Raw genomic sequence first — 16,047 nt, 5'->3', positions numbered from 1 at the left:
TTCATAGGGGCATTCTTATTTTTTCACTTATTTTCCACTTGGTTTCAGCTACAAACAACATTTTATTCACCCAATACTGCAAGCTGAAAAAAAACAACAAGTGCACCACAATGTTGGGACTGGACATCAGAACCTCTGTAAAGCAGAATGGAAGTAAAAAAAAAAACAAATAAATTGATTATCAATAAATCTACTAAGATACAGTGGAGGTCCAAGGTATAAATAGTGCATAAAAAGGTTAAGAGAGGAACAGCGGGATTACTACTCCTCTACTGGTCTAATAATATAGAAAGATATACAATATGTACCACACAGTCAGGGAGAGACAGGAGCATCAGGGAGGATTATCAATTGTCTCCCATAGTATCAGAAAAAATAATTTATCATTGGGTACACTGGAGACATCCCATAGCTATAGGACTATAAGGAGAGAACATTCCTATGCTGTGCACTACACTCCTCGCTCAAAACAAGGGGGGGGGGGGGGGGGGTGTTGAATAATGATTAAGCAATAATCTTCTTGGAGGCCTTGCTTATTGACATCATTAAAGCACAAACAAGGCATGTGTGATGCGCATCCATAATCCTGACCTAGTAGATCCTGAAAGACAGTATCATATCCAAAGAACATACCACTAGGACAAAATTCACAACCAGTAAGAATAAAAAAACTAAATTTTGGTTGATATAGTTCAAGATACGTTGAAAAGAAAGAGCAGTCTATAATACTGCACTACTGTGGTGGACAGTCAGTATTCAAATGACATCCTGGCAGATGAGATGGCCAATAGCAACAGAGTCTTACTGTTCATGTTAAGAAATGAAGGTCCAAATTATGAAATAAGGATGTTGGAGAGGCATAAGAACCAGGATGTTGTGTTAAGGAACCAATGCTAGCAATTGCAGTTTAACAGAGCTCCGTGGGCCTGCCTGGCTGGTAGTCCTTAGGAGAGACACGGGCATCTCTCCACCGTTGCATGGAGAGGTACTGTGTTTCTCTCCCGTGCCTAAAAATCAGCAGTGCCAGAAATCAAAAGCACACGAGGCAGCAAACTAAAGCCCCGTACACACTATCAATGTCTATATAAGATTAAACCGATGGATAATAAGTGAAGTGCGCAGTTTACGTACTGTGTCCGTAAACCTATAACCTTTTATTCCTAGCTAAGGGCAAACAAAGCGTAGTGAACCTTGTCCGTGTATAAAACACGCTATACCTATACCATTAAAGCGGTATCTTTTCGCAGTACTTAGTACTCAAATGTAAGCACAAAATCAGGTACTGTTTCCTTATAAAATATAGAAAGTAGAACCACAAGTACAGTTTATAGCAGCTGTATATGGGAGTGTGTAAGGCTCCCTATATAATAAACCAAGAAAAAAAAAAGAGTATACAGTGCTGTGGTTTGACTGATACAAATACGAACACAATTGGCAAAAATAATACATTTATTATACACCAATAAATATACAATAAAATTTGTCTATAGAGAATTCTCTGGTACGGGGATTGTTAAAAAGGTATTGCTCCAGGGAAATTGGTATGGGGCAGAGTTCAATTATACCAGTACTGATACAGGTATACAGGAGTTATACCATTATATTCCACACTTGGTAACTATTGATCATTTGGTGCTATCAATACTGGTATAATTGAACTGTGCCCCATACCAATTTCCCTGGAGCAATACCTTTTAGACTGTTTTTAACAATCCCTGTACCAGAGAATTCTCTATAGACAAATTTTATTGTAAATTTATTGGTGTATAATAAATGTATTATTTTTGCCAATTGTGTTAGTATTTGTATCAGTCAAACCACAGCGCTGTTTACTCTTTTTTCACTGTTTCCTTATAAACCTTTCCGCTTATTGTGAATAAAAGCCAAGACTATTATTCTGGAACAAGGGGATAAATTCCCTGTACCATATATTTATGTCCCTAGCGGACAACAGGGGGTTACAGACATATAGGAGCAGATATCAAGATATACAGACTGCTATACAATACAAAATAGGTTCTAAACTAACAGGGGAAAAACAACAAATATAAATACAAATCAGCCACAGTACATAATTCACATACAGGAATGCAACAGTTACCGTCTCATCAATAGTGCTGGCGCAAACCCGGTCCATGCTCCCTATATTCTATCCAGAATATAGTCCAGGAAGAAGAAGCACAATGAGAGTGCTCCCTGGTTGGGTTTAACCTCTTATAGTGTCCAGGTAAAGGGGCAGTGAGGGTCTCCATTGGTCAGGAGATCAAGTGATCCACGCTTCTCGTGTATTGGTGCAGGGGAGTGCACCTCTGTGTCTTTGTCTCCAGGCATCATCATAGGGGTCATAAATCAACACTGTAAACCAGCTTCATCCGGATCTCCCAGTTACACTGTCCTCGTGGAAAAAGTGACCATTAAATATGTAATTGATCCATAACTTTCGGCTGTTAGGAGTTGCGTACTTTTGACAAGGACCGGAGCGCTGCTCATGAGAGATGGAACATACAGATGCTAAATATGTACGGGAAAGATCGTGTTTTACCAGTTTAATCTATTTGTGGCAAATTAAAACAAGATTATCTATATTTTATTATTTGTGAGTGTGGGACATGAATTTATGTGTATCAGTATGGCTGCGAATGGGATTCGCCTTATTATAAAACCTGGTTCCTATACTTCATTTGCGTAACTCTGCGAACCAAGATGGCGGCCATACCATTCTATTGAGGTGTGTATGCAACTCGACTTTGACAACACACAGTGCGATATATTTTCTATTCAATCCCAATACAATCGGGATCAAATTGCATTGTGCAATGTACACATTCGATTTGGATTATATAGTATTTATGTATTATATAGTCTCGCCTGCACAGTCTATTTTTCTATTCGATTTCAATGAAGTGGGCTCGCACATCGAGATCAACTCTGCATCAAATGCAGCTGAAAACCATTCAATGTCTATTTGATTTAGATTTGATTTTGACTATATATTCAAAATTGAATAGAAACCTAACCCTAAGTGCACCATGGAACCTATTCTTTCGCATTTCTGCACATGTGCATATGCAGGGTGCGAGCACCCACGGCGAACAGAATGTTCGCCGTGTTTACTCACCCTACACTGTGGGCGGGGGTGGAGAGGGGTGTGGGTGCGGGCAGCCTCATTACCATATGGGAACGCGCAGCGTGAATGATGTTTATGGTGTCAGATTGTGGAGGTTAGCATCAATGTAGAAAGCAAAAATCTCATGATTGCTAATAAGAGGGGAGCAGTTAATTCAGACATGTCCAAACTATACCCCTCCAGCTGTTGTGAAACTACAAGTCCCATCATGCCTTGCCACCATTTTGCTATTAGGGAATGCTAAAACTATGGCAAAGCATGCTGGGATGTGTAGTTTCACAACAGCTAGAGGGCCACAGTTTGGACATGTCTGGGTTAATTGAAGCAGCAATGTGTCTAAAGTTGTGAGTTGCAGGGAGATTGAGTGATGTAATTGCTTTGGAGGGATTACTAATTTAAAGTACTTTAAACTTCGAGCACAAGGAGATGCAATTACTATAGGTAAGCATTCATATACTTGTTTAATGAAGTTGTTCAGCCGGTTGTTTTCAAATATTTAGTGTTATGAACAATGTGTATATTGAAGGCACATTGATCAGCACAGCTGACCCAAGATTCCATCTAAAAAGGTATACTTTAACAATTCATATAAGCTACCAGTGAGGCCAATGTTTAGCTGAAGACAGGTGATATATTACCCTAAGCAAACACCAGCCTAACATGGCTTCAATTAACTATGAACCACTAAGTAAAATTTAAAACACCGGTATTTACAAGTGCAAGCAAATCATTTTATCATATAATTGCCTGCATAATGTTCAGAGGCAGTGTGAGGTTTGTAGAATGAAAGCTATGAACATACATTTAAATACATAGGTGAATATTCATGAGGGTGAAAGGCAGGTTGTTTTTTTGGTCGTTTTATGGCTTCAAATATGTTAGGGTGTAGGTTTCCATCTGTTTTCTTCCTGAATAAGTGCTGCATTTTACAATATTACATTACACCATGACCAGCCTAGTATTTCTCCTGAACCCTTTGAGTGCCAAGCGAATTTGTCAAAATTGGTGCAGAAATTGTCAAGCAAACATTGTTATTAATCATAATGACCTGTTACTTTATTTAGGAAATAAGTTTTTTTTTTTGGCAATACTGCCAAGAGCCCATTACATCATATACTGTAGTTTGTGGCACAGCTATATGACCAGTTTAGTGTACACGCTAAACAGTGCAAGGATTTTTTACCACCCCGCTTTGGCAGACAAGGTGTTCAGATATCTCAGCGATACTGCTTTGCCTCACTAAAGAGGCAAAGCAGAAAGAGCTATAGTGGCACAATCCATACATCTACCTGTGAGGGCGAGATTCAGAGATGTATGTAAGTGTCAGGAAACTGCAATACATATGACTCATCATATGTACTGTGTTATAAAGGTTCCGTTAAAGTCAAACTAGTATTTAAAAAGTAAATAACATTTGGCATTTTTCAGCAATTACGAACATACACAATTTACGTATGCAGAGACTGCTTCTCTGGCCCTTAAGAAAGCGGCATCAGACGTTGATCCAGCCACCAGCAGCAAGGTATGCAGGGCCTTTGAAGCCCCTGTAAGATATGGGGAAGTGGTGGATGCCATTAGAACCACCATGGCCCCCCTCCTCCAACAGGCGGTTGCTGACATAACATCCCAGGTCAGCTCTTTAACCAAGAGAGTTACACAAGCTGAAAATGTACTAGGGGCAGCAATCCATGATATTGAGGAGCTCAAGCAGACTGTAAAAAGTCTCACATTTGACAACTATAAGGTGTGGAATACATTAGAAGATATAGAGAACAGATCTAGAAGGAATAACCTTCACATAGTTGGTATTCCTGAATCTATCAAAGGACCTGCACTCGCACATTCGTAAGAAACACATTACTCTCGTTGCTGGGGGTTGAGTAGGACTGCAGGGACTTAGTTATTGAACGAGTTCATAGGGTGGGCCCGGTCATTTCCCCCACCAAACCCAAAGTCATGCTTTTTAAATGCCTCAATTTCTTACACAAGCAGACATTGTGGTCAGCATCCCGTAGAATCAAGGACCAGAAGCTATTTATATTTCAGGACTATTCTGTGGAGTTTACTAGGGCCCGCAAATCCTTTTACCCCATTTGCTCCAAGTTAGTCGAAGAGGGAAGAAAATTTGGCTTGCTCTATCCTGCCCGCCTACATATTTACAGTATATGGTTCTTCCCACAAGGACTTCCTAAACCCACATGATGCCCAGGCATACCTCAGGGAAATGGCCACCCAAGCATCTCAGGATATTAGCTATCGTGCTCCATCTGCTCAGTCCCCATGAGAACGATTCCACTCAATGCTACATTGACCTTTCCTATTGCTCGTTCTGTATGTAGGATCCGCCCGATTTCTGCGATCATTCATTCTAGTGAAATTCATATACCATGAATTGTACTTCAGACTCATAGGTTCAACATCATATTTAGTGTTCCCGCTAGGCGGTCTTAGCGGGGCGCTGCACCCTGCCCGATTTTTAAAGGGCAAAATGCACCCTGCCCCTCTGGCAGTGCCCTGCTAAAACAGCCTGCCTCCTTCTCCTCTGGTGGTACCGGGGAAGCCCGGCGCCGCAGTAGATAGTGATGCCCGGCGCTTCCCCTTTTCTTGACGACGGCGGCCGGGCCCGCCCCTTTTCATCACGACCCGGGCAAGCCCCTTTTGTGACGTTAGCAGCCCGGGACCGCCCAGAACAGTGGCGTCGGCGGGCCCGGTCCGCCCCCTTGACGCTGCCCCCATATAGCGGCACCCTGCCCGCCCCTGTTCCTAGAAGGAACAGGAATATTCTATCTGCCTTGAGTTTGCATCCGATTGCTACTCACTGTCTGGTGTACTGTTCTAAGCTACCATAGACAGTAACAGATATACCGTGTCTACAACACTTTATTTTGCTGTTGCCAATATAATAATAATGGTCAGGTGACCAAGAAGTATACCTACAAGCCAAGGTTGGGTGGAGTTGGGGGGCTCGGACTCTTGCCCTCTCGCTGATGTTTTACTGGAAGTTTCATTCTTCTTAATTGGTTTCTAGTATCCGTATCTTATAGTATCGGAAGTTAAGATTCACATTATTCTATTGCTCCAAATATATTTGTATATAATTCTCTGTGAATCTGTTGAAATGTTCTAGATCAATGTGTTATGCCAAAAATTCTCTGGCTAAAAGATGAAAAATCCTCATGTATCTAAAAAAAAAAGGTATAAATGTTGCTTTTATGCAGGAAACTCACTAAGTCTCAGCGGAGGTGTTAAAACTTAATACTTTGGGGTGGCAAGTACTTGGCTCTAGTCCATATTCATCCAAGGCCCGCGGGGTAGTGCTCCTAATTCAAAAGAATATACCACATGAAGTTACAGACATAATCACAGACCCAAGGGGACTCTACCTTATCTTGACACTAAAATTAGGCACTAGCAGGTTTACTTCAGGCCATATATAGGCTTCAAACACATATTCCCAAAAAATCTCCAAAACCTTATAGCAAAACTTTCCCCAAAAATGATGGACTCTAATGTGTGTGGAGACTTTAACTTAGTTTCATCACTTCCTCTAGACAAATCCAACCCTCCCCCCTCCTCTCATTCTCTCCCCAAATTGGGTGTCCCTCCATTTGCGGCAAGACTACAATTAATAAACGCATGGAGGGAGCTCCACCCACTTGATATAGAATTTTCATGCCTGTCTGCCGCTCATGCAACTATGTGTAGGATTGACTATGTCCTACCCTCCCATCAAGTTTTTGCCTCTATCACAGCTTCTAATATTGCCCCTATAGTTTTTTCTGACCACGCAGTACTTACCTTTTCTATGGAATCCCCCCTCATCCCCCCTAAAAAAAAACAGTGGATATTTGCCATATATCTGACCACTCCACAAAATTTAAACACCTGGCGAACATCTGGAGAGATTATACTACAAATAATGCTTTACACCTTGAATCTGACCCAACCCTTTTTTGGATGGCAGATAAGTCGGTTCTCAGAGGTGCTGTCATCTCTTATGTATCCAAAACGAGAAGTGAATACACCTCCACTTACTTGGCTCTGCAAGATACACTGGTGACAACCTTTCAGCAATTGAAATCATATCTCAAACTAATTTATCTTCTAGCTAAAACTAACTTTGATAATTACATGCAAACATTAGGGGATAGACACCTTTTCTCAGTTAGCTTCAAATTCCATAAATTCGGTAATAAAGTGGGGAAACTTAACTAACCTCCTTAATGGCACTCGTCCTCCTGCAGTGGTAAACCCACTTCAGACCCCTACAGGCACAACGATTTCTTCTAATACTGAAATTGCAGAAGTTGAACAAGACTTTTATTCTGACCTATAATCTGTCCCTCCCCCACTTTTCCTGAGCTCCCCTCCGATTACTGGGATACAATGCCGTGCCCCCAAATTTCCCATTCCAAAGCAGCAGCAGCAGCAGCAGTACTGACCGATCCTATTCAACTAACTGAGGTAGAAACTGTGAAACGTAATTTTAAAAGAGATAAAGCATCTGGCCCTGACAGCCTCAGTGGTGACTACAAGTTACTTCTTCCCCAAGTTGGACCAGTCGGTTTCAGTCTTTAATTCCCTACTAGAAAAAGATCTCTCTCCGTAACACTTTAACATAGCTATTTTAAAAGTGCTCCCTAAACCAGGTAAAGATCTCTCATTACCTGGCTCATACAGACCTATATCCCTTCTCAACTTGGACTACAAGTTATTGACCAAAATCCTAGCCGACCGTTTAAAACCCCTCCTCCCCCAGATAATTCACTTGGATCAAACTGGGTTCAACATAGGCAGACACTCGGAAATCAATGTACGACAGGTTCTCTCTGCAGTCTACACATCTGTCTCTAGCCTTCCCTTCCCCTCGTCCAATTTGATTCTCTCCTTGGACTCGGAGAAGGCCTTTGATCTGATTGAATGGTCCCACCTTTACTCTGCTCACCGAAAATTTGTTTTCCCTGATAAATTTACCAAGATCCTCAGATGTCTATACCACTCCCCTCTCACCACAATAGCAAGCAATAGTATTTTATCTAATCCATTTGAAATCAAAAAGGGAATGCAACAGGGCTGCCCCCTATCTCCCCTCCTGTTTGCCATAGCCCTCGAGCCACTAGCTATAGCGATTCGAGCCTCAGACAGTAAGGAATAGGGAGTTGCAGATTTAATTGTTCGCCGATGACATGTTACTTTTATTTCAAACCCCTCTTCCACTGTCCTAGAGATCTTACGTCTTATTTCCTTCTTTGGGCAATTGCTGGATAACGTTAATTTAACAAAATCAGAAATGCTTTGCTTTCCACCACAGATGCAGATACCAAATTATACAGTATATGTCCTCTATCCCCTTTGCTAATACATATAGTGATATAAAACATATGGGAGTCAAAATCACTGCAGACTTTGGGAACCTTTATGCAAAAAATTATACACCAGACATAACAAAAATAAAGGGATTTTTGTAAGAACTTACCGTTCGAATCCCTTTCTCTGATATGGTCCTGGTGACACAGCTCAACACTGGGATGTAGGAGGGTCCGAAGGAGCCAGGCACCTATCCTAAAGTTTTAGAGGGTAGGCTCCTCCCCTACTGCATCCCTGGACTCTTCAGTTCATCTTTCAAAGCCACTGGAATACATTAACTCAGTACAAACGCCTGCACATATTATATGCACATTTTATAACAGAAAACTGTTAACTTTTAACCATTTTAACATGAACATCATGAAACTTCTGGCATACTTACTGAGCGTAAGGGAGGGATCGCTGTGTCACCAGGACCATATCAGAGAAAGGGATTCGAACGGTAAGTTCTTACAAAAATCCCTTTTTCTCTTTCAATGGTCCTGGTGACACAGCTCAACACTGGGACGTTCCAGAGCCGGTCCTTTGGGAGGGTACGCTCAGGTCTGCAGCTCTCAGCACTGCTCGCCCGAATGATGCGTCCTCCGACGCGAACTCATGGAATCTATAGAATTTGGCAAATGTGTGAACAGATGACCAAGTGGCAGCTCTGCAAACCTGCTCAGCTGTGGCCCCATGTCGAACCGCCCAAGAGGTGGCAACTGACCTGGTGGTATGCGCATTTATTTTGGCCGGTACTGGTCTACCCACTTTGGTGTATGCAAAGGCTATCACAGACCGCAACCACCTAGCAATAGTCTGCTTAGATGCAGGCCAACCAATCTTGTGTACGTCATACAATACCAACAATGTGTCAGTCTTCCTGACACTCTTCACTCTGTCCACATATATGCGTAAGGCACGCACAACATCCAAAGTTCTCAACTTGTCCCTTTTCTTAGAACCCTCTGGGGGTTGAAACACAGGTAGAACTATCTCCTGATTTAAATGGAAGGTAGATACCACCTTCGTTAAAAACTGAGGCACTGTTCTTAAAACAGCCCTGTCATCATGAAAAATTAAGAAAGGAGATTTACATGACAAAGCTCCCAATTCTGAAACTCTTTTAGCAGATGCTACTGCTAACAAAAACACTAGCTTCCACGTAAGAAACTTAAAGTCAGCCGACCTTAAAGGTTCAAAAGGTGCCTTTTGAAGGCATTCCAAAACCAGTGATAGATCCCAAGGTGCTACTGGTTGCTTGTATGGAGGTTTCAACCTGGATACTCCTTGTAAAAAGGTTTGAATTTCCGGCAAAATGGCTATCTTTTTCTGGAAATAGATGGACAAGGCCGAAATCTGCACCTTCAGTGACTGAAGGCTTAGGCCCGATGAAAAACCATCTTGTAAGAATTCCATCATTCTTGATAGCTTAAAATGAGATGTATGAGCCTTTCTTCTCTCACACCATCGAATGTAAGTCTTCCAGACTCTATAATAATTTGCCGAAGATACAGCTTTTCTGGCTTTTATCATAGTCTGTACTACTGCCTCAGAAAACCCTTTTCTTTTCAAAATGGTGGTTTCAATAGCCAGGCCGTCAAAATCAATCGATCTGAATCCAGGTGATTGAAAGGGCCTTGTCTTAGAAGGTCTGGTCTCAGAGGTAGACGCCATGAGTCCACAGACAACCTCTGAAGCCTCGAGTACCAGGATCTCCTTGGCCAATCTGGGGCCACTAAGATCACTGGAACCTTCTGCCCCTGTATTTTCTTCAGAAGTCTCGGTAACATTGGTACTGGTGGGAATGCATAAAGGAGATCTCCCTGCCAGTGAATAGTCATGGCATCCACTGCCTCCGCTAGTGGATCCCTTGTTCTGGCATAGAACCTGGGCACTTGACGGTTGATCCTGGATGCCATCAGGTCCACATCCGGAGTTCCCCACATCGAAGTGATTTGGTGAAACACCTGAGGGTGTAAGCTCCATTCCCCTTCCTTGAGCTCCTCCCTGCTCAGGAAGTCGGCTTCTATATTCTCTATTCCTGGGATGAATATAGCCGATACAGCTGGAACATTCTGTTCCGCCCATAGGAAGATTCTGGATACCTCCCACATGGCCAATCTGCTGCGTGTACCTCCCTGGTGATTCAGATACGCCACAGCTGTGGCATTGTCGGTCTGAATCCTCAAAGGGAGGTTCTGTAACCTGTCTCCCGCCAAGGAAATGACTTTCCAGACAGCTCTCAGCTCCAAGATGTTGATTGGTAACGCTGATTCCTCTGCCGTCCACAGGCCCTGAAGCCTGAGATCCAGGACTATTGCCCCCCAGCCCCTGAGACTGGCGTCGGTAGTTACTATCAACCAGTCCCAGGTCTGTAATGACCGACCCCACTGAAGGGAATCTACTTCTGTCCACCATTTCAAAGATTCTCGGGTGTCCGAAGACAGCACTATCATCTCGGATTTCATGGTCAAAGTGTTTCCTGACCAAGCTGACAAAATGTTCCATTGGAACCTCCGAGAGTGGAACCTGGCAAATTGAAGCGTCTCGAATGACGCCACCATCTTCCCCAGGAGCTTGAGGCACCTCCATACTGAAATGCTCTGAGCCCTGAGAATCTCCTGGACTAGGGTGACCAGATCCCTGGCCTTTACCTCCGGGAGGAATACCCGATGAAGATGAGTGTCCAGTATGACTCCCAAGAATTGGAGCCTTTGTGACGGTACCAACTGAGATTTTTGCAAATTTAAAATCCAGCCGTGAGCCTGCAAAAAACTGATGGCCTCTGCCAAGTGACTCTGCAGCATGGCTGCTGACTCTGCTTTGAACAGGAGATCGTCCAAATAGGGTATTACTGTGATTCCCCTGAGCCTCAGCACCGCCGCCATTACTGACATTATCTTTGTGAATACCCTTGGCGCGGTTGCTAGCCCAAAGGGTAACGCCCGGAATTGTAAATGCAGGTCTCCTATGGCAAACCTCAACAAGGTCTGATGTTCCGGGTGTATAGGAACGTGCAAATATGCGTCCTGGACATCCATGGACGCCAAAAATTCTCCCTGGTCCAGACTCAGGAGTACTGACCGTAGAGACTCCATTTTGAAATGGTCTACCCATAAATGAACATTTAGAGACTTCAAATTTAGTATTGGTCTGAAAGACCCGTCTGGTTTGGGCACCAGGAACAGCGTGGAGTAAAAGCCTTTCTTCCACTCTGTCTTGGGGACTAGCGTCACCACCCCTTTTTTCAAAAGGGAGTGCGCTGCTCTCACAAGGGCTGTACGCAGCCGTGCCTCCTTTGGTAAGGATGTGGGAATGAACCTCTTCGGAGGTGGCCCTCTGAAAGGGATTTTGTAACCCTGTGTTATGATGTCTAGCACCCAGGCATCCTGGTCTAGAGAAGCCCAAGCGTCCCTGAAGAGCGTGAGACGCCCGCCCACTTTTGTCACTGTCGGGCAAAGCCCCTGACAGTCATGCAGAGGGTTTATCCTCTCCTTTATTGGCAGGCTTCTTGTGAAAAGAGCCAAATTTTGACTTTTGTGTCTTGCCTCTAGAGGGCTGAAACCTTCCCCTGAAAGACTGTCCTCGAAAGGACGCACCACCTCTAGGGGAGGGCCGAAAGGACGGCTTAAAAGCAGAAAATCTGGACGTCTGCTTTGCTGAGGAGGCCGGCAGGAATGTACTTTTGCCGCCTGTGGCCTGTTTTATAATCTCCTCTAATTCGGTACCAAAGAGTACCTTTCCTTTGAAGGCTAATGTTTCCAGAGCCTTCTTGGACTCATTGTCTGCTTCCCAGGCTTTTAGCCAAAGCACTCTCCTGGCATTAATGGAGACTGTGGACACTCTGGTTGCCATTTTAATAGCTTCCTCCTCTGCTTCAACTGCATATTCTGCTGCTGCCTTAATCTTTTCTGCCAGCAGTAATGCACCCGGGTCAGCCTGCAGCATGGTGCATAATTCACCAGCCCACTCTATCATGGCCTTAGAAACCCAGGCTGAAGCAATAAGGGGTCGTAAGGTAAACCCCACCCCTTCAAAGATAGCCTTGAGGTTTCCCTCCAGCTTTTTATCCACAGAATCTTTAAAAGCTGCACCGCCCTGTACTGGTAATACAGTAGCCTTGGACAAACGTGCCACTGAAGCGTCCACAACTGGGACCTTTTCCCAGAGCTCCGCATGAGACTCTGGCATGGGGTACAGACTAAGGAATCGCTTAGGCATCTGAAGCCTCTTATCAGGAGTTTTCCAAGCCCCTTCTAACAATTCCTGTAACCCCTCATCTGAAGGAAAAGTAACAGCCTCCTTCCGCTGTCGCTTAAAAACACCTTTAACAGGAGTCTTATCCTCCACAGTCAGCTTTAAAGCCTGCTTCACAGCTATAATGAGATCCTCTATACCAGCAGCAGAGTTCTCTTCCAAATCATCACCCTGATCCCAGGGGATGTCAGTATACTCTCCTTCCTCTTCATCTACCACAGTAGTTAAGGCATAAGACCTTCTAGGGGTCCCTGCCACATCATCCATTTTGTCCAGCATTTCACTGAACCTGTTAATCCCTTTTGCAGTATCCTGCATCACCTGGATAAGTGCAGGATCTGCCTGGGTAAGAGGCAAGGAGCCAGACGACTGCTGAGATGATGGCATAGGTCTCTGTGATTCTACCAGCCCATCACTCTGCCTGTCCAAAAGCTGCACCAAAGCGTTTACTGACCTGCCTAGGGCCCTGGCCCACGCAGGTTCCATATGCTCTGCCCTATGGGGATCACTGCCCATGGGTCTCACATCAGCGCAAGTAATACATAAGCCCCCCTTGGCCATCTGCTCAGGGACAAATTTTTGTGTGCAAACATTGCACGCGCTCAGTGCATTAAGGGCTCCCTCCCCCAAAACCACAGCCTGATGCTCAGACATGACGCAAGTGATAAAAGTATATCTATCAGTATACACAGTGCAAACAATGTACAAGCGTTTATACAGAGGCAATGCACCCAATCACTTATCTGTCTGTTGGTTTCAACTGCGGGGAAGCGATGCCCAGGAAATCCAAGTCACTCTGCCAGGATCAGTAAGCCAGCTCAGCTCCGCTGCAAGCGTTCTGAAAGGCGCCAAAGTCAGAGTGAAGGAAGAGACCACAGGTCCCTGCTGCTGCGGGGTCCGTGACCTTTTGGCGCCAACCACCCCCAGCAAGCCGCTCCTTAGGTAGGATTTCCTAGTTCCAGTGTCTCCCCCTCAAATGGGGATCACTTGGAACATGCCTGTCACAACGCTGCTGTCCTCTCATCTAGGAGCTCAGCGTGTAAGCTCCGCATAAAATGGCCGCCGCCATCACGGAGCGCCTGTCCCCCATGATCCCCACCTAAGCGTGGAGCCGGTTTCAGGGTACTCCGGAGCCCAGGCAGCCTTTTAGAAAAGGCTATAAGCGCTGCACAGGGAGACCAGACAGCGTCTCCCCTGTGCACAGTGAGCTGACAGGACGCGCTTCTGTCAGCTCCTGCTGCGCAAGCAGTGTGAGGATTCACTATGAGAATCCTCACACTGTGCCTACCTAGCTAGGGTAAAAGTTAATAAAATAATAAAAATCCCCTAACTACTCTAATTCTTCGGCTGCTCCTGCAGCCCTTTAGAATAGCACCCACTCCAGTGGGCACCTAACACGAACTGAAGAGTCCAGGGATGCAGTAGGGGAGGAGCCTACCCTCTAAAACTTTAGGATAGGTGCCTGGCTCCTTCGGACCCTCCTACATCCCAGTGTTGAGCTGTGTCACCAGGACCATTGAAAGAGAAATCTACTTTGCTGGAAGGCTGGAAATTACTCCCGTTATCATTGCTTGGTAGAGTGCCGGTAGTATAATTCCCCCCATAATCTTCTTAATGCAGATTTAACTAAACTAGACACAAATAAACTGAATAAACTGATTTCCAACTTCCTCTGGTGGGGTAAAAGACCAAAACTAGCTTTTAAAAAAAAAAACTATCTGCCCCTAGAAAGTCAGGTGGAATTGGCCTTCCCGACTTTTCGCTATATAATTATTCCGTTCTCTTTAGATATATTGCTGACTGGCTCCAGGTGCCCTCCTCTACTCAAAATCTTAAGATATACCCCCTAAGATATTGAACAAACCACTATTTCATGATAAATACTTTTCTTGGATCTCCGTTAATAAAATATTGCGCAGCAACCCCTTAGCCTCTAAATTTATACCTATTTGGGGAAACCCAGCATTCCCACCATCACTTACTAACTCTAACTTTCGTCTCTGGCATGTTAAAGGTATCACCGCCTCCTCGAAGGTATTTGATCCAGGTGGCTCGATTCTCACTTTTGGTAAACTACAAGATGAATATGGGCTACAAATATTTATTTATGTATCTTCAGCTTCGCCATTACTCTTAATGATACGAATACTGCACAGACAACACCTCCGCCGACTGCATTACATAAATTTATTTCCTGCACAAAGCAATCATATCGTTTTATATTCCTATACACACTCCTGACTGATGTTACAGCAGATTCTAGACGGGAAAACTTATATACCAGGTGGAAAACCCATTTCCCGTCACTTCCCTCTCACAAGTTATTAAGCGCAAAAAAAAACAACCATGCAAATCTGTACTGCCTATTATAAAATGTGTAAAAATAATTGTGCAAACTAACATACATTCTTTGAAAAGTAAAAAGAATTGATGTTCCATAAAAATTTTATTACAGTTAGAGGTGGAATCCCAAACAGATACATCTATAAAGTCACTTATCTACAGTGTGTGCTAAACCCCGGATCAAGACACAGACCTTGCTAATGCGTTAAATATAATTCAGCCGCTACCAACCCTAGTTTATAGTGTGGGCTAGTGACACTATATCTGAAATTAGGTACATATATACAAAACGCAATTCATTCAGAAATTGTGAGCATATGATGTATCCAGTTATAACAAAGATGCAGACAACACGGGAACACTATGACGAGACAGGCTGCATATAGTTTTAGCCGTGGCCTTACAATGCACTGCAAATGCAACCTGAACAAATTTCATTTTTAATGAGGGGGTCTATTGCAAGTTGAATACAGTGCCTCATGCAACACAGATGATGCACTTTTATTCATTCATTTTCAATTGAGACATCAATCCTGATCTCAATGGTTTTAAAATCATTGTTTTTATTCAATTAAACTAAAAGAATTTACAATAATCTTGCATGGATTGCAATACCCTTCAAAGTGTTAAAACAAATTTTACTCCACAAGAAAAAAAAATTGTAAGAAAAAAAAGGTCCATAATGGTTATTTACCTTTAGTCCTTTTACAATCCTTACTCTCTGAATTTGCAATTTTTCTTTTAGTAGCCTGAGAGAGTGGTGCAGGAATGGAGGGAATAATCGTGTTCGATTTTGTTCCTTTGAGATTTGCAACTTTCTTTAAAAACAAAAAAAATTAATATTACATATTGTAAAAAGTATGACTTCCTTTATCTAGGCAGCAATAAAATACATACATTTATAGGGGGCGATTTTATATTTTGGGTACTTGTAGCTCGCATCTAAACTGACTAATCGATTGCTTTGAGCT

The 16,047-nt window shown here is 43.4% G+C and overlaps 1 protein-coding gene across 1 annotated transcript in view; it reads right to left on the bottom strand.

The window, feature by feature from the left end:
* The window catches only part of ZNF830 (zinc finger protein 830), a 58,121-nt gene that overhangs the window by 36,120 nt on the left and 5,954 nt on the right, over positions 1-16,047 (bottom strand). Inside the window, exon 3 of the mRNA XM_083188277.1 lies at positions 15,771-15,894. Coding sequence (XP_083044403.1) covers positions 15,771-15,894 — 124 coding nt within the window. The remainder of the gene's footprint in view (positions 1-15,770; positions 15,895-16,047) is intronic.

Source organism: Crinia signifera, chromosome 5 (genome assembly GCF_055691185.1).
Source record: "Crinia signifera chromosome 5, ASM5569118v1, whole genome shotgun sequence".
NCBI classification, from domain to species: Eukaryota; Metazoa; Chordata; class Amphibia; order Anura; family Myobatrachidae; genus Crinia; species Crinia signifera.
Note: the sequence above shows the minus strand (reverse complement) of the source record. Positions and strands in the feature narration are given on the sequence as shown.